General features: G+C 38.9%; 1 protein-coding gene and 1 long non-coding RNA gene across 2 annotated transcripts in view; both read right to left on the reverse strand.

Annotated features, from left to right (window-relative positions):
• The window catches only part of LOC129783887 (uncharacterized), a 177,995-nt gene that overhangs the window by 60,829 nt on the left and 93,790 nt on the right, over positions 1–23,376 (reverse strand). The gene's annotated exons all lie outside the window — the stretch shown is intronic.
• Positions 1–23,376, reverse strand: part of EGF (epidermal growth factor) — a 60,850-nt gene that overhangs the window by 29,411 nt on the left and 8,063 nt on the right. Inside the window, exons 2-11 of the mRNA XM_005238074.3 lie at positions 21,636–21,767; positions 17,909–18,108; positions 16,763–16,944; positions 13,538–13,768; positions 11,741–11,943; positions 7,006–7,131; positions 5,833–5,955; positions 3,154–3,276; positions 1,190–1,315; positions 250–386 (exon numbers count right to left, since the gene is read on the reverse strand). Coding sequence (XP_005238131.2) covers positions 250–386; positions 1,190–1,315; positions 3,154–3,276; positions 5,833–5,955; positions 7,006–7,131; positions 11,741–11,943; positions 13,538–13,768; positions 16,763–16,944; positions 17,909–18,108; positions 21,636–21,767 — 1,583 coding nt within the window. The remainder of the gene's footprint in view (positions 1–249; positions 387–1,189; positions 1,316–3,153; positions 3,277–5,832; positions 5,956–7,005; positions 7,132–11,740; positions 11,944–13,537; positions 13,769–16,762; positions 16,945–17,908; positions 18,109–21,635; positions 21,768–23,376) is intronic.

Genomic DNA, 23,376 nt, shown 5'->3' on the forward strand with positions numbered 1-23,376 from the left:
CTGAGCCCCTCATCAGCTTCTACTGGACATCCAGTATCTTTTTGTAACACTTTTACAGTGTAAATAAGTCTCACTATGGGAGATCACTGTGTGGCATCCTGTACCAGTTGTGCTCCTGGACAGGCAACAGAACAACGAGCAGCACAACGTGTAATCTGGATCACTGACAGCAGAAAGGTTAATGCACATGAAAGCCCAATCCATTTGTCCTTGCAACACTTCAAAATCCTCTCATTTTTAATGCCTTACCTTACTTTCCACTGGGTCAGAGTCCAGTGCTAAGACTATTCCCATCTGCCAGTCAAGTAAACTTGCATAATCTGTTCCATCAAAACTGATCTGGCGGATATCTTGGCCATTTGCAAATAACAAAAAAGGCTTAGGACCTGTTGATGAAAATTTGCACATACGTTGATTCCACTAAGTTCGAAGTGATCTCTAGCCTGCATTACTACCTAGCTAACATTTTAAGTAACAGTAGAAGGCAAAATGACGAACAGATGCACAAAGAAATGAAGACCCTTGTTTTACATTCCATTTGCCTCAGAAATCAAAGATAAAAGTTAATATAGGTTTTCAGCATCAGTGCCTTACCCAAGACCAGCTGCAAAATTTGTGATAAAGGCAGTCACTGGCCCTGCTGCATTTCACACTGAGTGACCTAGCCTGAAGGCATCACCATAAATGACAGAACATTCAACTTCTGCACAAGAAGCCTTTCACAGTAAATGCAAGAAAAATGCCGTCCTCCAAAAAATAAAGGTTTTCCCTTATTTTTCCACAAACTTACTTTTCCTTCTCTCTCTGAGGCTGGAGGGGAGAAATATCCTTGTAGGGAGGGTCCTTCAACAGACTGTTTCCAGCCTTCTCGTTCAGATGTGGACACCTCAACCCCAATTCTGTACCACTGGGCAGAAACTACATCCACATTTATGTGAAGGCACAGAAACCTGAATACTACACGTAGACCTCTGCAGTACAGCAGCCCAGGAGACTGAAGCATATACTGGTGCTTATTCTGGTGTATTTCCAAAATAGGACATATTTTCCAAACTAATACTTCCCTAGTTTCACAAAGTAACCTAAAACCAGTGCAAAAATGGATCCCAGTTATGCAATCCACTTTAAAGGACTCTACAAAATATTTTTGCTTTTATTGGCAGAAATATGCAGGCACAGTGATACTGACCTATAGCAGTGCAGTGTTTTCTGTCTTGCTGAAGCTTATATCCAGGAAAACAAGCACACTCCCAGGAGGATGGGCTTAAAGAAGAACATATCTGACTGCAGCCACCATTATCTGGAGATGTACATCCTTAAACAGAACATTTGAAAAATTTAACGTTGCCATTATAAGAAAAAAAAAATCCACAACATCAGAGGTATAAGCAAAAGAGCAATTCACTTTGCTTAGGATGTCTACAGTGCAAAGCATTACAGTGACTGATAGATATACTGAAAGGCCTCCTGCTGAAAGCAGAAGTCTAGTGAAGTGAAAGGAAATCAGTAGTAACTTCATCCAGAGTTTTTCCTGAAAATTCACAACACAAGATGGGAGATGGGATGGAGGGGTAGGCTGTCAGGGTTTAACCCCAGCCAGCAATTAAGTACCACAGAGCTGCTCACTCACTCCACCACGCCCCCAGTGGGATAGGGAGTGGGACTGGAAAAAGGTAAAATTTGTGGGTTGAGATAAAAAATATTTAATGATTGAAATAAAGTAAAATATAATTGAAATAATAACAACAAAACAAGAATTGTAATGAAGAGAGAAAGAGAGAGAGAAGGACTAAACCCAAGGGAAAAAAAGGGAGGGAAAATCCCAACAAAACAAAACAAACAAAAAAAGCCCCAAAAAAGGCCCTCAAACCAAAACAAGTGATACACAATACAATTGCTCACTACCCACTGACAGATGTCCAGTCAGTCTCTGAGCAGCCATCGGTGGCCCCCAGCCAACTCCCCCCAGTTTACATACTGAGCATGACATTCTGTGGTATGGAATATCCCTTTGGCCAGTTTGGGTCAGCTGTCCTGGCTCTGCTCCCTCCCGGCTTCTTGTGCACCTCCTCACTGACTGAGCATGTGAATCTTCAAAAGTCCTTGACTTAGGGTAAGCACTACTTAGCAACAACTAAAATATCAGTGTAATATCAACATTATTCTCATACTAGATCCAAAACACAGCACCATAACACCTACTAGGAAGAAAATTAACTCTGTCCCAGCCAAAACCAGGACAGTGGGGTATATTTCACAAAACTGTTTCTCCCATGCAAACCTCATCCCATCTACAACACACTAACAAGTTTTATCAGACTTTGAACTCCATGCAAAGAAACACCCAATTAACACCATTCTCTTTGCAGAAGTTAATTAGGCTAGGAGGATGAATTGATACTTTCTAATACAACAAACCAAGATTTCATACAAAAAGAAACTATTCTTTCTTCTTGGGGCTGTACAATGGTTACAGCCTCAATGCCAACATGAGCTTACTCAGTGGAGTGTCCCTAGTAAAACAGCACCACTAAATCTACATATACAGCACAGTCCACAATATGCAAGGGATGTAAAAGGCGAAGGGGATTTTTCAAGGTGTAAGGACGGCATTAACAGAGCTATCTTGATCCCTAAGACTGAAAAGCTGTATACAGTGCCCTGAATTTGGAAAGCTTGCTGAATAGGGAATGACAGATTAGTGTGTGTAGTAGCTTCTAATTTTCTGACTGCAAAAATTCCATTTGTGGGTAATTAGATGAAATTGCTGTAAATTAGAGCGACTCTGAACCTGGATGCATGATGTCAATAAAGCCATCTTCAGATTTCACTCAAGCTCTAATTTTGTATGTATATTCCCTCTGAAATATAAATTTTAGATGTCTCCTGCAACAAACATCTGGGAGATGCCTTGATCTGTGCTGACAACAAAAGAATTTGACCTGCAAACATTGGATGCTGTTGCTAAGAAACATCTATTAAAACCTGAAGATGAATATTGCTCAAAGTGAGTGACCTTCCATTGCCTCCTTTCTTGTACAATCATTTACAGCTGTGCAAAATGAGTGCAAAATGCCTTCATTCACTTCTGGCTCTCAATGCCAAGAACAAACAGTTTGGCAGTCAATACAGCTAGAAAAAAATGTTACTTACCCGTGCATGCTTTGCCATCCACTGTGAGTACAGATCCTTCAGGACAAAAGCAAACAGGCCCTTCAGATGTTTGAAGGCAACCATGGCTGCATTCAGTGTTGTTACTTGTACAGGAAATTAGCTCTACAGCAATTTAAAGAGGAAAAAAAATCTTAAAGAACGATAAAAAGTTTTACTAAGCCCCCCCAGAAGAGATGATAACACTTTCTTAAATAACAAAAGAAAAAGAAAGAAAAAAGAAAAAAAGAAAAACCAAACATGTGATGCTGAGAGTACATTTCTGTGGTCTTTCTGGGGTTTGTTTCGGCTTTGTTTCGTTTTTTCTTTTTTTTTTCCAAAACTCCTTTTTTTCCCCACCATCTCCTAATTATAGCAAAGGAGAAAGCCTAAACTGCTGGGTCCTGAAGCCATTATGCTGATCGGCTTTAATTTTTCCAAAATTGTATGAAGATGTGTTATCAAAATAGAAATAATTTAAAAAGCTCTCTTTTTTACATCTCATCAAAAATATATCAGGTTTTGAAAACTACAAGGAAATTATACTGAAAGAACAACTATAAAACACAAAGAGAATGAGGAAAAACTACTTTGCTACTACTCCAAGGGTAACAGAGATAGAATCAATGAAAACAGGAGACGAACCTTCCAGAAATAAAGCTATGTTCCTTAGCGGCAACTTTGAAGTTGTAAGGGCAAAACCATCTGAGGAGCTGGCAATAGCTTTCCTTTACTTTCCATTATGGTTGCTGGGGTGCCAACATTATTTTGAGTATTTCTTTAGTGCAATTTCACAGGATATGCTTCTTCCACCTTCCGTATTACACTGCTGCATCTCTTTATGCCAATTCTAGTGCCATATGGCAACACCTGCTGGAAGGTTGGAACTAATGCAAATTTCCCACAGCTGCTTCTTTGAATCAGCTGGATACACTGGCTTACATGGTGCATAGCTGTTGCAAATATTGCTTCTCCAGGGCAACTGTACTCTGGACTGGACTGTTCTAACCCCTTAAGCACAGCGAAGAGGGTCAAGAAACTGATCTCATGTTTCCTTCTGACCACAGCTTGTGGCATTGGATGAAAAGCTTCGTAAAGGACTTGGAGGACAAAGCATCAAAATGTCTGGTCAGCATGTGGGCTTCTCACCTTGCATCTCTCTCTCTTTCTCTCAAGTTGCGTAGTTGGTGACATATCTGCCTTGTGCTGCAGTAGTTAAGGAGTTATACTGTCCATGCTGTATCCCTAGCCTGTGTTAGAAAAACATTATTTTCTACCTAATTTGAGCCATGCAAAAAGCAGGCATCAAGCTAGTCATCCAGAGCAGGACTGAGTCGCACAGTGCCCGAGTGTTGTTTTGGACACAAAAGGATATCCCACCTTCTGGTAGCCTCTGGTTGCAGGTCTCCCATAGATCTTCTGTCACATCTGGCTGCCATCTGCAGCTGTCACACACACCCCGCACCCCCACGGCGGGGTCACTGTATCCTGCTCCTGGCTCTCTCTTAATAGAGAGGGAGAAGTGACTCTTGGAAGTCTAAAATAGATAGACTGACTCTCTAGTAGCGATATTAAATATACCCTAGGTCTTGAGCCTGCCATGACCCAGACTGAACTCGCTGGTGTGCACTGGCACTTCTACCTGGGGCATATGCCAATGTTTTATTTCCATGGAAACAATGTAGAAGGATCTTTGTCTATGCCTAATTTTCACTTCATTATGGAATAGAAAAGTGACTGGGAATATCCTAAGACCTCAAAACTTGGATGCATTTCACATTTTATGTTCTAGACTTACTTTAGAAAGGCTTAATTCATTTGTAGGCTGAATATACACAGTGCTGCATCAAGGGAGAAAAAAAAACCCTTCACCTCTGACTCTTACTGTGACTAAAATATGGTCTTTGAAGCTTACTGACAGACAGATCTTTGTTTTTTCCCTCCACTTCTGTGGTCTCTGCATTTAGTTTATTCACATTTATCCAGCTTCAGAGCGCTTCCTGCATTACATAGCTATGTTATATGGATGCGATCTCTCAGGCATACTTCTTATATAGAATTTAATTGACAAAAGAAAAACAAATAACAAATGCCCAGGTGCAACAGATCCCCATAATAAACAACTTTATAAGCACTTCTGTGTATCTTACATGTTGTAAACAGATGCACGTGCACTTAATTTCATTAATGTCATGCACATCAGCAACACTACCAACCTTGGCCTGAAGAGAAAAAAGATGATGCTGTAAGCTGTGCAAATTCTTATGCAGGATAGTCAGAGTAAGCCAAATTCAGAGACCACATTTAAAAAGATATAACTGCTTATCCACCTGAAATGTGTCACAGAGCCTAGTCTGAACAAAGACGTCTCTCTGGAAACCCGACTTTTTTTTTTTTTTTTTTTTTCTTTTTTCTCCTGAGGAGGCTCACGCTTGATTACTCATGTGTAACTTGTGTAACTTACACTTCCTTAAACATGACATCAGGATTTTGTTCACACAGTTCTAAACTGATCCTACATGCATAATCAGGGATTGGAAGTGAGCAATGCAACACAAACACAAAAAAACCCAACTTCCAGCAGTTCCAGTGTTAAATGAAGACTCTCTCCAATATGATACTCGATACTCGAAGTGTTTACATACTCGATACTCGAAGTGTTTACCTATTACTGCTACTTACCATGACATGTTTTCCTGTCAGGCAGCAGAACAAAACCTGTCGGGCAGGTGCAGTAATAGGAACCGGGGATGTTCACACAGCCCAAAGTACAGCCATGATTCCAGAAGCCACATTCATTGATATCTGCCAAAAGAAGCACTTGCTGTGTCAGAGTAACGCCATCAGCCAGTGTCAGGGAACAGCTTCATGAAACAAACTAACAGTCTTCAAGAAGTACTTCTTTTTCCCTTTTGTTTTACAAAAATGTGTTTGTCCTAAAAAATGATAAAAAAGCAAGTCTGCAGGTTTGCAGGCCTTATTCAAAAAAACTTTAAAAACCTTCTAGCAAAACCTGCTCAGGCTGCATGTGTCCAGCCTAGATGCCTAGAGGACTTTCAAAGTATGCCTTCCCATACAGATCCCAGTGCCCGTCAAATCCTGTGTGCACCAAAAAAAAAAAAAAAAAAAAAATGGCATTAGACACTTTCTTCAGACAAAAATTCTTCTAAAAAATTTGGCTCCAACATGACTTAAGTAAATTTCTCAAAACACAGAAGTGGTTTAGAAGCTGAAATTCAGATAGCAGTCCTGGTGAATTTCTGAGAGCTAGATGGCTGCTGCTCAGGCAGGTCTGTAAATCTTGTAAGCTAGAAATGTTGATGCCTTTACGTCTTTTCAAATCTGGTTGTGTAGTGAAAGAGATGCTTTTATAAGTTATTTTAAAAGACGTTTTAAAAGTTTTAAAAGATACGTTGACTATTTTTAATAGTAATGTTAGATTTTTATTAAAACAATCTAGATGAAAACATTTAGAAGCATGTATAATTTGTGTCCTTTAAAAAAGTGGGACTTAAGACAGCCATTTTGTTGCAGGATTTTTCAGTGTTTCACCTTTGGTGATATATCTGTTTTAATTTTTGTTTAAAAATTAAATAAGTACCCATAAGCATGTCTGTTTATCTGAAGCTCCTTTAACTATTCAGGCTAAGACCAAAACTTCTCGTAAGAATAGCACCTGGGACATTTTCATAGATCTCCTTTTAGATTATTTCAGAACCTTGAAGGATACAAAACTGAAATGGCACAACTGGAATTTTTAAGACCTCAGAGTGTTTTTTCATACTCAAGATACGAGTAAAGTGAAAGAACAGGAGATTTTTTTTTTTTCATCTGATGGATAAAAGGTTGTATTACCTTCACAAAACTGTTTATTTTGACTTAAAATAAAGCCACTAGAACATTTACACCGATAAGTCCTTGAGTCTGGCCTGCAGATTCTTCTTCTGCACTTTTCTTTGTTGAAATCACAGGTTCCTTTTTCTGGAAGAACAAATACAGTATAATGTAATGGCCTTTTTACCATATCAACCTTCAAAGAAAAACTATTTTTGAGCAAAAACGCTCAGTGATGTGTCTTCTCAACAGCTACTTGCTCAACACAGGGAACTTCTTATTAATAGAAAATAACTTCTATTAAATTATTTCCTATTAGTAAAATCAGGCCAAAAAGTCACTATAAAAATGAAAGTACTTTGAAGACTAAGAGTAGGTCTGTGCAAACGATCATTTCTAGCTCCATGTCAGCACAAGCAGACCTAGAGAGAGCCTGCAGCAGGGGATGGTTTGGTTTGGGTGCACACCTATAGTGACTGTGTAAGGGAAAACCCTGTGGAGTAGGTGTCATACGCTGCATATTAACATACGCTGTATGTTACCAAGCTCTGTAAAACACTCAGAAGAGAGTGACAGAAAGAGCACAAGCACACACAAGCAAAAAGAGAGAGGAGAAGGATTTTTAAAAGAGAGCATAAGACTGGAAATTCTTAGCAGTGCTCATATCTCACATTACTTAACAAAAAAATAGCTGGACAGACCATGATGACCGTACATTTAATTTGGACAAAAAGTATTAGTACAGTCTAGAGAATCTTTGTATTGGAGTGGATCCTGGTTTCTGACTGAGAAATACAAGCGTTGGATACCTTGAACTCAGATTTAAAACTCAGAATGTTTCTGATGTCCAACAAGATAGGCTCAAAGTTTCTTCAAAGGAAGCAGAAAAAAATTACCTAGCAGATCCCCAGAAGCCTTCCTGCTTCTCCCACTTCACAGAAAAAGGGAAACAGGTATTCAAGTATCCCTTTTCATGGGAAGGATTTGCAGAGCTTTGTGTCTGTGCTCAGCTATTTTTTAGAGCTGGTGCTTTCACAGATATGCAATATTCATGGTTTTATTTTTGTCCCCCAAACTATTATTCTTGTTTTAATCTTCCTAATCTTCTTCTGGGGTTGCTTGCCCCTTTCCCAAGCTAAAAATATCTGAACTGCTGTTACTGAATGCGGATATGCAGCCACCCCCACACACCACTGCCTTTGCCCTGTGCTGTCTGTACAACATACAAGCCACTGTGGGCTCATATGGGCAAAGAAATTTGTATGTGAACAGTTTTTTGTGCTATTTCCAATTCACCTTCTAAATTCCAAGAGATGGAAAGCAGCATAATATTTACATTTGACATTTAGTCTTCTGCTAGCCACAACGGAGAAAATCCTGGCCATTTGGCGGAATGACAGATCATGTATATAACATATTGAAATAATTTCCCATATATTTCAGCTTGGCTGAAACCATCAACATTACACTTGTTTGCATCAAATTGATTAATGTTTCTCTAGCAAAAGTTGTATCACTAAAGAAAAAATGATGAATGGATGACTAGATGGATGTTATCTATGTTAATAAGCATGTTATCTTTTGAGAGACTTGAATTTTACGTAGTTTTAGCTGAGCCTCTCTTTTTATAGAACTAGTTTTGAATTAGACCCTTAATTGTTGTCCCTACTGCAAATGAATCAGGAACATACAGTAGTGGGGTGTCTAATCTTCCAATACAGAACCCATTAAAATGACAAATGTGCAAGTACAAGCAATCACAAAACAAAAAACAGAAACAAGACTACACTGAGGGCTGCATCTTGTGCTTATCAGTGGTGCTGGGTTTTTACCCCTTGCTTGTATCATTACTGGTCTAATGAGACCTAAGATACCCAGGAATTACAGGAGAAATAACAGAAGCAGCAATTTTTCCATCTGGTCAGTCTTGAGAAGATAATATTTTTTAACTGAATAATTATTAAAATTTAATATTGCCAAATCAATATATAAAAAAATAGTCACATTTCAAAACAGAGTGAATGGTGACTAAATTATGAATCACAAAAGTTTTAAGGTAATCTTTTCAGGAAGAGCAACCATTATGAACTATACTTTCTAGCTATTTTTTGGTTGTTTAGTGTGTGTGTGTGTTCCCCTCCCATCACCTCTCTTATACAGAAATGGGCATTCTCAGATAATAGCCTGGTGTTAGTATCTTGCACTGGAAAGAAACACTACATAATTACTCCCCAAAAATATCTTGAGTGTATGGAGTATCATTAATCTGTCAGAGGAGATACTTTAAAAAAATTCCAGAGGCAGTCTCTGAGATTTTAAGGTAATTAAGATTTTTATGAATCATTAATAAGTGCAAAGAACATTCCAGCAAGCATTTATAAATACACATACTGTCATCAAATCTAGGGTTAGCTGTCAAAGAGAGCTGAGGTAAATTAGTGGCCATCTTCCAGATACTGCTGTACTAAAGTTATAGCAAACCTATAGCTGAATTAATGCTCTTCTCCGTACTTATTGACCTTGACCAATCCAGGAAAGTCTTTTGAAAGAGAAAGGAAAGAGAAGACATGAGGAATTTTAGTAAAGTAAATAATCTGAATTCCAGTAAAAAAATCAAATCAAGTCAGTTAGGCATTTCTTGTCACTTTTCATCTGAAGAAACTCACTTGCTATCAGTTTTAAAGAAGGCCTAATAATTCACAGCTGACACTACCTTGCAACATACACTTTCTTAGCTTGTACAGAGCATCCAATTAATCTAGGTATGCCTTTATCTCCAGATTTCTCTGTTGTAAGATCAGCTATAAATCTCACTTGTACTGCAGGCTCATTAGTCCTCCTTTCATCCCAGTACTGGATAAATCAAGCAACCTACATGCAAAGTCCAAAAGGTTCATCTGGATTCAGCCTGTTAAGCTTCTTTCTACTCCACCACTTCCCAGACATTTTTACAAGAAGATATTTGGAATAAAAAACAAGGCCTACTGCTGACGACGTTTACTGTCATACAAAATGTACTGAACATGTTGGAAATATAGGGGTATATACTACAAGGCATTTAAAAACACTGGTAGTTTATGTATTAGTAAAGCTGGGGAAACCCTCTTTCCAGTGAAAAGAGGAGCACTGGAAAGCAGCATGTTCTGGCGTAAGAAGTAGAGTTAATCTTCTGATAGAAGAATAAAAGTTAAGTGCCCATAGTCAATGAAATTATGCTACACACTTTTGTGGAGAGGACATACGTAACACAGCCAATAGCCCCTGAAATTCAAGAGACCACTGTTGCGAACTACCTTTCTTGGTCATCGTTTCTTCCTCTCTGTCTTCATGCGTGTGCAGACATGGTGACAGGCACCCAAGGAGGCCACACAAGACCTTCCAAATATTGTAACAGCCCTGAGATGTGTGGGCATGCCACCACCTGCACCATGAACTTATCCTTCCCTAGCTACTCATGTGAGAGCACCAGACGTGTCAGTGGAGAAGAGCACTTCCATTTGCCAGAATGAGTGTTTTCCTCAAAGGAAACACAGAAACAGGTATTGTCTCTGAATGGAGGCTCCCTGGGTTTACAAGTATAAGCTTGATTTCCAGGAACACTTTCTCTTCTGCACCTCTACTATTCTTTGCACTGCAAACAAAGCATTTGAAAGGGAAAGTTCCCTTGAAGATTTTGATTTCCCCACTCAGACCAGGCTTCAGGAAGGAGAGAAAGCATGGCACCGTATAAAGTTGTTTGTTGGCATTAAGAAAGACAAAGCCTATTTTGTAGTAAATATTTAGAAATGGTTCAAGAGAGATATTTACAGTTTCATTTTTACTCATACAAACAAACACTACTTTCTTCTCATGTCTTTATATCACCTATACCTCTGGGAACCCATAGCTGTCTTCCCTTGGGAGTTCTGCAACCATTGCTCAACAAACAAATGCCTGTCTGCTGTTTGCTCAGTTGGTCGTATCCAAGCGAAATTGGTGACAAAAGCTATTCCATTAAAGCAAGAATACTCTGTGTCTTCTAAGAGATCAGAGAACAAGATATCATCTCCCCTGGACACCCCTACTTCCTACTGCCTCAGCAGAAATACTCCAGAACAGTAAGCTATCCATAGCCAACTACCTTCATTTTCTGATCCACAGTGAAATGCAGTGACATGACCACCTCATACAGTGGGATGCAATATATATAAATTAAAAATACCCAAGGTTCTTATTTAATAGTTATTATGGCAACTTCAAGTCTGTCTAAAACAGGCTGACTCAATCCAGACATTTCACAGCAAAGCTGAGATATGCACAGTATCACCTGTAGGACACACATACATTTAAAATCTTTCAGTGCCGTAATAATCGGCGGTGTTTAGATGCAAATTAGAGTAAAACTTCCATAAGGGAGGAAACATTTGATGAAGACAATCTACACAGAGGATTTAAAAGCTGTATGCTTTGTGCATTTAGCAGGAAAGCATAAAAACATCTTTGTGCAAAGAAAGGGAGGAGGAGGAGAAAATCACATTTATCTGCATGCTTTAATCTGTATTCAAATTAATGAAACAAGCAGTTCATGCTCAGCACACTTCCAGCCTGACAGTCCAGCTAGAGTTACACACACCAAGTGGGACTGTGGGTCACTGAAGTTAAAGGAAACTTTTTTTTGACTTCACTGAGGCCTGAAATTTTACTAAAGAAAATTATTACTGGGAAAAATGACATTATTGTTCTCACACATACAACCGTATCATTACAGTTCACTTACCCAAATCCTGAGAATCTGTTCTTGCACCTGGTTGTTTAAATGGATGTACCACTTTTATCTCCACTGGTGGAAAAAATGATGGCTTCAGGCTAATTGTGACTATAACTTTTCCAGTATACTTATTGGCTCTCCATATCATACCAGATTTCAACTCTGAATAGTACAGGTGCTCAGCAAAGAGAGACAGACCAAGCAATTGACGTCTACAACAAAGAGGAGAAAACACAAGGTGGCACATTACCTGATCCCTATATATTTGCTCATAAATTTTCCAAGCATCTAGTTCAGCTAAGTTCATTGTAAATAACTTCTCTTTGTATTCTGATATATCTCTTATATTATTTTATATACATAAGAATCAGATGAGGTGCCAGAGACATTCCCAAATAATTCAGCACCCAGAACCCTGTAGATTTGCAAGAAATAGATGCAAAATGGATAACCTGCATTTCTCACATGTCATATGAGCTGTTGTTCAGGACTAACACAACTGACAGAGAAAGCCAAGGTACCACTCTGCTTCTGGTGAACCCAGCAACTAAAACCAGACCCTTGCTTTGTTGAAGGATGTGGGCCAGATAAATTCCCCCGTTTCCCAATTTCCAGTTCCTGCTCTGATGCTTCTAACTGTGCCAGGAAATCAGAATGGAGGGGTAGGAACAGGGTGTTCCTAAAATCCATCTTGCTGCTTCTCCTATCACAGGAGTTTAGTTTCCATTCGCTGGTCGGTTATAGCAGCCAGCATGAACCACAAAAGGGTCCAGTTTTAAAGAAGAGGGAAAGCAGAAGAATATTGGAAAAGGGATTTTTGACCTCCACTTTCCAGTACATTCTACAGGTATTAAAAAAGAGAATCCCTATCATCCAGGCTCAAAGGGAAAGTGCTGATGCCCTGGTGAACACCAGCCAACTCAAGCAGGAAAGGGGAAAAGGATAAGGAAAAATCCAACATGACAGTTGGCAAAGTAGGGAGAAACTAGCTTTGTATTTGTCATATGCAAGTGGCGCGCTGCGTATTTAAATCAGCAGGCCAGTGAAACCATTGTTTTTCTCATTTTGCTCTTGGTAATCCCTCTATTATGCATATGCCAATCCGGCCATACTGACAGAAACTGCATTGATATAGGGTAACCTTTTCCCGAGTACTTCACCAAAAACATGCCCACCGTGGAGCATCTGTACTGCTGCAAAGCACGAGGGTCCCAAAGGCCCCAAAAGCACATGGGCGTAACAGCCCCCCCAGTCATGCTTAGCCCCCCGCACGGGGGAGCTGAGGAGGAAGAGTCTGTCATGTAGGACAGTTGTGACCACATCTGCTGATACTTGCTGGAGAGCCTGAGCACAGGCCTGAGCCTCCCTGCCCAGCAGCTAAGGAGGACAACAGGCTTAGAGGAGGATAGGAAATACCTGACCTAGCTCAGTCTCTTCAGCACAGCTCAGACACATGAGCTCACCCACTGTGACCTTGAACAAATCATTTAATCCCCACTTCTCTATCTGCAGAAAAAGGCCACTAATAAGCACTCAGAGACAATTTGCAAGGATTAAGTAGTTATCATTTGCTAAAAGTTTGTAAAATGGCAAGTACTGAGTGGCAGTATTATCCTTACAACAGTGACTTTTTTCCATTTTCCTATCAGTAGTTTTAGATTTGCAGTTACCGGCCATTTGCACTACACTTTATACTCCTTATTGGGTTAAGAACTGGTAAAATAAAAGGGAGAGTGAGGAAGAGAGCTTATCTACATCCCTGGGAAATGAGTGGGGGTTTTTTCTGACAAGCTCAGGAAAACTCACCGGACAGAATTTTTGAGCAAATGAACAGCTCTGCCATCATAGTCACATGATCCAATATGGGAAATCTCTTTCCCATGGTCATGTTGGATCCAGTAGAGCCTTGTGTCAACCAAATCTAGTGAGATGGCCTTTATTTTTTCTGTGGTTCTTAAAATATTTCTCACACCACTTCCACTGAGGAATACTCGGTGTATGCTGGAAACTGTACCATCAGAAGACCAAAATAATAGCCTGCAGGCAAGAGAGGCATGTTTTGAATAAGTTAATAAATAAAATAATTTTAAAAAAAAAAATTCCACATTTGCAAGATAACATTACTGTTACACACTACTTTAGTTGCTCCTGTATATGGAATTTTTCAGTCTTATCACAGTGCTTTCAGAGCCAAAACTAATAATAAAGCAAGGGACTTCCTTAATATGTACTCATTTATTTCAGGAAGGCCCCATATGCATCTCCCTTTAACATAGCTCTATTAAGAATGGAAATAATTTTTGACAACAAAGCATCGTCTATATCAGAAGACATGTTAGTGCTAAAGTTTTGTTACTGTTGTTTTCTTCTTTTAATAAATATGTTTCTATGACTGTTCAGGAAGCAATAGGATACTACAAATTTTTCTCATGCAGACCAAGCAGAATTTGGCCCAGCTTAACCACAAAGCGCCGTTGTCTGTCCCTGCTTTGTTTGACCATGCAGTCAGAGAAGGAAACTGAAATTACCTCTCAAATCTACAGAAAGCTCCTGCAAACTTGGGGAAAGCACATTTTTAAGGCAGATCCACATTGCCCTCTGCCTCTGGGCAGGGATCTGCCTCCAGAAACTCTAGCTGAATTAAGTGCTTAACTTAACAATACCATTTCTGTTGTAGTTCTTATTTCTTTCTGCTTTCTTGCAGATTGTAGCCAGATTATACTGTTATTAAATTAAGACACAGTCAAAATACAGCTCCAATACTCAAAAGACTTATGCACTGAAGCTACTTATATGTCAAGTTATTCATGGATCAGAACCCAGGTTTACCAATGTGACTAAGGTTAACAACAGTTCTCCCAAAATAGCAAGTTATTCCCTCATTCATATAGATTTTATTTTTTTAATGTTTGGGTTTAGATTCTTTACTTGGATTTCTTATCATAAAAATTCCAAGAAGCATCATCATTTTACCTTGTCTTCATAAAATTGCAGAATTTATATGTACAAAACAATGTAGCATAAAGGCAGCTTTATTATGCTTTTGTTAATAATTTGTTAAAGGCCCCATAACAGATTAGATCTCACTGGCAAGGGGCTGTAGTAAACCAGTAGGAAGAATCAGTCCCTGCCTCACAGCTTTTCCTGACTGTTACATGGTCAACAGTTATCACAGGTTATTAACATATAAGTGAAAACATCTTTCCAGAAGGATAGCCCAATTTTATTCTGCCATTTTAAAACACTTCATTATTATCTGTCTATATTTTTATAGCACCTGTTATTTAAGAAATGTCACTACTCTGGAATTTAGAACAAATGCTAGGGTTCACTTTTTACAAATAAGGAAACAAAGGTGTGTATAGCCTCTACGCGCAACTTTTGCAAATCAGTGTAGGGACAGGATATTATGTGAACAAACAGGAAGGCAGAAGAACAATGAAAATTAGAAACCATCTGCAGTAATTGCCAGCCTTCTCTGTGTTTGCCCTCTGTTTTTCTTCAGTTTTAATCCTTATTTTTTGGCATTTCTAGACACAAAATTAAATCAATCTTACAGCAGTAGTTATATTATTAGTACTAAAATAATCCTATCACTGCTAATATCCAGACACATCTTTTGAGAAAATATTTTTTATTAGGGTGTCACATTGTCCTTCATTACTTAAGAGTTGCACACATTTGAAGGAAAATATTGTTAATATCAGATTTAGTTCATGTTTATGCCTATGCACATAAACATAATGGGGGGTTTAATTCACTTCCCGTTAAAAATAGAGCCTTCAGAGTTTTCATACAAGCAAATTGCCACAGGGCATAAAAACGATGTTAAACTTCTTGGAGAATACTTTATTTGGCTTATTACTGCTTATTGGCCTCCCTGTAAGCACACATGTACAGCTTTTATGCATGGTGAGTCACACCTACATACATACACACATGTGAGTCTTCCCGCACTTTTGTCTAAGCTCAGCAAATATTTCCCTGTAATATCATTTGTAACGTGTTTCAGTAGGATTTGACAGTGGGCATGAGGATATGTGAATATTTCTTATATTGGCAAATAGTACATTCAAAAGCAAATCAGAAAAAAAACTATTTAGGCCAATGTTCAGGCTTTAAATCCTACCCAAATGACAAGACTCCAAAGAATACTAGTAATGCTACTAGCATCAGAAGATTGGTTTATGTATAAGTGTACTAGGAAAGGACATGTAAGCCTTACTATTAAAATAGTTCCACACACTGTAGAACAACTTTACTGCCTGTCAAAAGTAGCAACAAAAACATGTTTTTGCTGGACAAAACAGAAGCATCTCAAAGGCTCCTTAAGCTTTTGGGTTTTGCAGGTTTAATGGAAGAGTTTTATGTGGAAAGAGAAATTAGCACGGAGAGACCACTGTGACAATTCATGTTGATAACTCTCAAGGCCAGATCTCTTATGTGAACAAGGTTCTTGGTGTACATGGCTTGAAGTGGGAAGAAGCATCTTTGTGAAGGCCAAATTACTAGTGACACAAGTAGCAACAGTAGATTCAGAACCAATATTCAGAGCAACTGTCAGAGAGACAAGGAAAACAGGAGCAAAACTGTAAGTTTAGACCTTTTCTTCAGAAAACATACTGATTTGTATTCTAAGTGTGCCAGGTTTGGAGCGCGAGGAATTCCCAGCATTTGCAGGCATCATTCCCCTTGATGCTCCAGTCCTGCTTTCTGTGGCTCTGAAACTTTCCTGTCTTTGAGAAAGGACCAGTAATGCCTCTTTTCCCTCAGCTCTCTTTCCTAGCAAAATTTTCCCTGATGACCGAGAGGTACAGGTTCTGCATTAGACTTCAGCAGGCTTTCTTCATATCCTTCTCTTTTGATCTCTTAGATGCTTATTCATCTTTTATCCTTTTTTCTCACAGTTCAGGGAGGTATTGGACTATAGACACTGTGCACAGACTAGCCCAGCAGCCTATAAACTGCAGTCATAGTAGTTTGTATATGTTGAGTCCATTTCAATGAAATTACTAACCTAGTTAAAATTACCTTTGCTCAGCATCAATGGTAATCCTTGTGGGATGACCAACACCTCTTAGAAGAACTCGGCGTTTTTTCCCACGCATGTCTGTTGCTTCTATAGTTGCTTTCTGTCTGTTAGCCCAGAGAATGTCCTGATTTATCCAGTCAATAGCAAATCCTGAAATGCCTTTGTCTATGTAACATAGTCTCTGTAAACAAAAAAAAGTTGATAAAAAGAAGCATCCTAATGATTACCCTAAACGCGACTTTCAATATAGGGAATAAAGTGCCAGACCGAAGCTTCCCATTTCATCCCTTCACCTGCTTCATTTTCTCTCAGACCTGTAGATATTTCTCTTTCCTAATCACTTTCATGAGGTCTTTGTACTTACACATACCTCTTCCGAACTGAGTGACCCTCTGTGAAAGGGGAAAGTGTTCTCCACAAGGAACACACTGGACTGATCTTTTAGCTACAACTTCTTGCATTTGGCACGCTATGAAGCAACCGGACCTCTACTGATAGAGATGGAAAACTTCCTAACATGCTGTTGGTAGCCTCTGATCCTTAAAAATCAGTGTAAAATGCATCAGTGAAGACTCCACATGGGTACACAAACCCTGGCAATCTCTCTCAAACAAAAGCAGGCTCTCACAGCATTGAAGTTCAGCCACAACAGCCTGTCTGCCCTTCTTAATCAGCCAGATGCAATGAACTGCACAGCTTTTTCTGAACAAAGGATGAAGTGCTAAAAGAAGCATTTATGCAACCATAGAAACCAATAAAAGGTTTGAGAAAAAATGAGTAGGAATTCAAGCACATCCTTTTCATACCATTTGTGCCAGTTTGAACTGCAGTGATCTGGAAGGCAAACTTCCATAACATCAGGGATTAATTTAAAACTGATAGAAACATTGTCTTCAAAGCTTTAATTTGTCTGAATTCTCTCTCCTTCATTTTTAACCCCCTTCACTTGATCCACAGAAAATACTAAATGTACTATGAATGCCAGAAGGCAGCCTAGACTCAGGACCATAATTATTATGACAGCAAAAGGTCTAAAGTGCTAATTAATGAACAGGAATGGCAGAACTGTACCTAAAGAGCAGGTAGTTTCCATAAAGAGTTTATGACCATTAACTTGGAGAATTCCAGAGAACTGATTACTTTACCTCTTGTTTCGTGCCATTCAGGTGAATTCTTTGAAGCAGTCTCCTTTCAGAGTCCACCCAATACACTTTCTCTTCTGTATAATGAAAATCCATAAACGTTGACTGACCAGTATCGGCCACCAGTCTTTCATGATTGGTCCCTTCAGTGTCAATTCTAAAGATGGCATTACCATGGCTAAAAAGTAGGAATGGTGCAGGGTCTGGTGTGAAGAAAGCAAAAAGAGACCAGTTAATAGATAAGCATCACTTTTTTGCTGCATTAAGGTCTCATTGGTATTATACTAGCCAAAGAGAAAGTTCAGGATCCAACTGTCTCTCTCATATCTAAATGATAACTTTCTAGGCATACCACAGAGAAACAGTAAGATATAACTGTAATGGTCCTTTCATGTTTAATGTTGAAAGTTAGGTAAAAAATCTGAGTCAAGAAACTGAGGCTGCAGTGGTTCTTGCCAGTAATTCCAAATCCTACAGCCTAGTTGGAGGTCAGAAGAACTATTGCATGCATGCCAACAGAGGTTGGAAGAAGCGTACCATGGATGCATCTCCAAGTTAAAGACTACTTCCAACTATTGCGCTATAACAAGAATTTATCACAGAGAGGTGGTATGAAGTCTCATTTTAACTACACAAACAGGGAAAATGAAGAACCCAAGACAGGGAAAAGGGAAAAGCTAAAGACTTTAGAGATTTCTTGTGATGCGGAGGGATGAAGGAAACCAAAAGACCTGTGCTTAAACTCCTACGGCTCAACAGCAGACAAAATCTATATTCATACTGAGAGGTAAGAGCGTTAACAGTACCTTAAATAAAATATGTTAAAATGAAATGCATTCCAATTATGCCCCAAACTCTAGAAATCCATTTAATGTTGAAAGTTATGAGCCACCAGGATGGTCCAAATAGCTTAATACAGCCTTGAAAGTAGATTATAAGTATGGGACTACAATTAGTAGGACATAGTTGTTGGGGCTGCAGATTACACTAGCCCAGTTTTATCAAGTCCTCTCTGCTACTTTTAGGGTATCACCACAGGGCAGGGTTAAGATTGCCTAAGGAACCTCAGCTGCATTTTCAAACCACAAGGGTTTTCATTTAGGCAATTTGAATATTATTGGATGTCTGTCAAGTGTGTAGCAGAAGAAAGGAGTTTTTATGTAACCAGTCATATTTTAGCCTTAATTTAAAAAAACCCACAACAACTAAACAAAAAACAAACCACAGATTTGTTTTCCCTAATTAAAAAAAAAAAAAGAGGGGTATACAACTTTAATTTACCACTGAACTTACTTTATTATTTATTTTACTACTCTTTAATTTACCACTGAACTTACTTTATTATTTAATTTACTACTCTTAAATTTACCACTGAAACAAGATTCAAAGAAGAAAGCATGTTGTGGTGGTGATGGTGGGGATTTATAATGTCTGAAACAAAAGATCGCGGCACACAAGTAATGCTTTAACCAAGTGACTTTGAAATGCAATTATTGATACAAATCCAACAGAGTGACAGCTTTCAAGCCTGTCTAATCAGTTGCTGAATTGATCTTCCTGCAATGCAGAAGCAACTTGCCATTTATCAGGGTTGGATGTCATCAAAGATGCACTATCATCAGTTTTCTTGCACATGTATATTTTAATTTTGAAAATTAAACTGGTTTTATTGACCAGCTTTTCAACCTTTTAACTTAATATCTTTACTACTAGCATGAAACCTGAAGCTTTAAACTCAACAGACATCACTTTACAAATTTTAGCCAGATGCTCCACCTTCATCATGTTTTCAAGGTTGTTTGATTCAACCCCTTTGACAGCAGAGGAATGAGACCAATTTTGATTTCTCCAAGTGAAGAAAGTTGTGACAAGCACCCAAGATGTAATTTTCTTCTTCTGTTCACACGGAAGATGATCAGCACTATTGCTATACTAATGATCTGTTTTACAACTCAAGTTTTCAAGCTACTACCCAGTTACAAAAGCGGCTTCTAGGATTTTAGTGACTCTTTTCCTGCAGCTATTTGCACTGAGCAGCCCCCTGTGAGACTATGAAGACTTGCTTTACGTAAATGGCAAATGAATGGTGAAGCGTAGCAAGGCTGACTTATCTCAGGAATTTGATAGCTGTACTGCCTGCGTTTTTGCCAATTAGTTGACCAAGAGCATTTATATACTATGCTTTTGTCCCTTCCACTCTCTGAATTTCCCATCAGGTGCCTGTGAATGAGGGCTGTAGATGGAACAAATCTAACTGCACAGGCAGCAGTCAGATTTGGGGCTTAATTTTATCAGGGGCTTAATGAACAGGTAAACAACACCTGCATCAAAGAGCTTTCTGTCTTTAAAACATGAGGGTATTTCACTTGGTGTACCCCCTACAGAAAGTTTTATACCTAGCATAAGGGCTCCTTATCCATCACAGTAGCTGCTGAACCGTCAGTCACTTTCTACCAGTGCTATAAATGTTAGTAATAACATTTTAAAAAGTTGAAGTCCTCCAAAATTAAGGTAGGATTGTTCTTCGAAAGATATCTGTGGACAAATATCACTGTGAGGTAACATTTGTTTTCACTTCTCTTTACCTCAGAAGTGAAGATTTTACAAAACATTTGATTTTAAAAAAAATTAGAATTCTATTTAAGGGGCTAGAGATGTTTAGGCAGGACTGCCAAATATCCAGATTGGATCTTTGTGAGTCACATGTTGCTGCCAAATAATGATGATCCTAGGGAGCTACACAGAATGCTTTTGGTTATGTTCATGATCCCAAAGGCTACATGCACAGGGACTCAAATACATCTATACTTCTTGGGTCAGAAATATGCCCTGTCACATCACAACTCTGCATTAGCAAGAGTCCCAGGTAAGGATTAGTCAGAAAGAGAAACCCTGAGCTCCTGGATCAGAAAGGAGCTGTAGCATATCCTAGACAGTAAACAAAACCAGACATTCAGGAAACCAAGGTGGAGAGGTGAGAGGTGAATTTCAAAGCACTCTTACCTCATACTCTAAATGCAATATAGGGTTAAACTGATCAATAAAATCCAACTAGACCTTTTTTTCCTTGGTTGCATCTATTGAGGACAAAACGAAGGTTATTCAAAGGCCATACCTGTGGATATTTTCCTTTTAGAAGGGCTAAACCCGCTTAAAATTTAAATGCACCTTACCCATTCAAAACCCAATTTATACACTCAGGGCAGAACAAGGGAGAGAAAGACCTCACGGTAGAACTCAGGCTTATTAAGAAACTGACAACAGACCAAACCAAAATACGGGCTTCCTGCTCACGATTTCACAGCACTATCCCTAGAAATTAAGCACACTGGAAAGATATCAACCCTAACAGATTGAAAGAGGCAAAGGGAGCAAAATCTTGTGTATTTTCTGGGAAGCAGTAAGGACAAGATAAGAGAGTTTACAGTTCCGAGCACACAAACAGAATATGTCTGCTAAACAGGAAGTAATTGTTTAATTTGTTTGCTTTCATTTGTTCATTCATCTTCCCACCACCATACTTCCCATTCTTCACCACCACTCTTCTGTGGCACCCACTTTCAGCTTTGCCTCTTACTCACCAGTAGACGCAGCAGTTTTTCCAGCAGCAAACAAGAGCACACCAGTCACTGCCTAGTAGGGACCAGCTGGCCATGGTTCACTTTGAAACATAATGCTAACTAAATCTCTCAAGCTCTTTCTTAGTCTTCAGAAAAGAAAATGACCTTACCGTTCACATAGCAAGACCATTTGTCAATATCCAAAGTGTAGCCGGGCAAACAGGAGCAGATGTACGACCCTGGAACATTGATACAGGTTTGGCCACAGGTTCCCAAACCGCCTTCAAGGCATTCATCAATATCTGAAACATGGTTTTGTACAGATCAGGAAAATTCAGCTAGCAAAAGTAGCAAAGTGAAAGAATACCCAGACATAGTTATCTAATAATAAATTGGTCACAAAATGTAATATCCCATAATTTTAAAAAGGAGAGGAGGATGGCCATGCATTGGTTTCAGAATTACTGTTTTGTCTGTTGTCACATGCACAGTATTTTTATTTTTTCTTTTATAGAAGACTGTCCAGGGAAATCACCGTTCTGCCTGGTGTCTGGGCACTCAGGTCTCTGATTGCCCAAACGCAGGGAACAGACCTGTTTCATGCTCCATTCCTGTGATTTGCGTTATCATTTGCTATGCAAAAGCTGCCTGCAGCTGCTTCATTCTATCTTTATTTCTCTTTCCACAGTAATAATTTTGCCACCAAATTAACAAACTTTGTAAAACACCAAAGCAGCAAACAGACTGCCCATTGAGCTCATTTTGGTTTCAGTCAAATCTCAAAAACACATACACTAAAACCCCCAGTATATTCTGACAGCTACAAATCCAAGCCAAGACAACAAGCAAACTGATTAGAAAGTGGGCTTTTAACTGTTAGATCAGGCTAGAGCCTTTAGAAATTAAAAGATATTTGATGTATATATGGTGTTTTATCAGGGCTTGAGGCAGTAACTATTAATTAAGTCCTAAATTAAGGACTTTATTTTTAAAAAAAAGCTCACCACTGAGGGGCATATTTTATATTAAGAGAGAAAGAAATTAACTCCTTTGACAGTATCATGGATGATTGTGCCAGAAAATTTAGATAAACTTCAGTTCTTACTGAAAATAAATGCATCTGATGGTAACGTCCCAAGGTGACTGACATCTGGCAGTACCATAACCTGGTATAATTCCTGTATAACCACTGTGAGAGTTGCTCTAAGGAGCAGCTTTTTCCTTACCCAAGATCTATTTGATGTCATTAACTTTTGTTCTGGGTTTTATCGTCTGACTTTGCATATGCAGGAAAAAAGAAATCAAAACAAATATTTTAGAGAGACACATTTGTGTCTAACTTACCTTAGATGATAATTTGAATTGAGTGCAAATTACCAGTGTTTCAGGAGGTCTGTGAGTGTTAGGTGAGGATTCCCCTAGTTCAAAGAAGGTCAGAAATAGCACCTCATGATAACTACGAGGGACTGCAATTTAACCAGCTCACACCAGCACTTTGAAAGGAATTTTCTCTCTCAGTAACCTAGGGAGAGCTAAGCAACCAGATCTCTGACAACCCATGGATCTGGGAACCCATCTCCATTAACTGTTTCAAAAAACTATGCACAGCAGAAGTGTTTAGGCATTTCTTCTGTGTCAGGTATCAAAATTGTTCAGAAGAATGCCAATGCTTTACAGCCACATAACACGTCTGTACAAACTAGGGAATGTTTCCATATTGTTTTCAGTTTTCCCACAACATTACGTTCCGCGTAGCAGATGAACTAATTTGGTAACGTAGGAAATTTAGTCAGAGCACATGCAACTGATTTCTGTTAAACAGATTATGAAGGTAAAGCAGAAGCATTTTCAGCAACTTCATTCCATAAGGCCTTAATTCTAACCCACAATCTTCTCCAAGCAATCAGCTTT

This window comes from Falco peregrinus, chromosome 2 (genome assembly GCF_023634155.1).
Source record: "Falco peregrinus isolate bFalPer1 chromosome 2, bFalPer1.pri, whole genome shotgun sequence".
Taxonomy (NCBI): domain Eukaryota; kingdom Metazoa; phylum Chordata; class Aves; order Falconiformes; family Falconidae; genus Falco; species Falco peregrinus.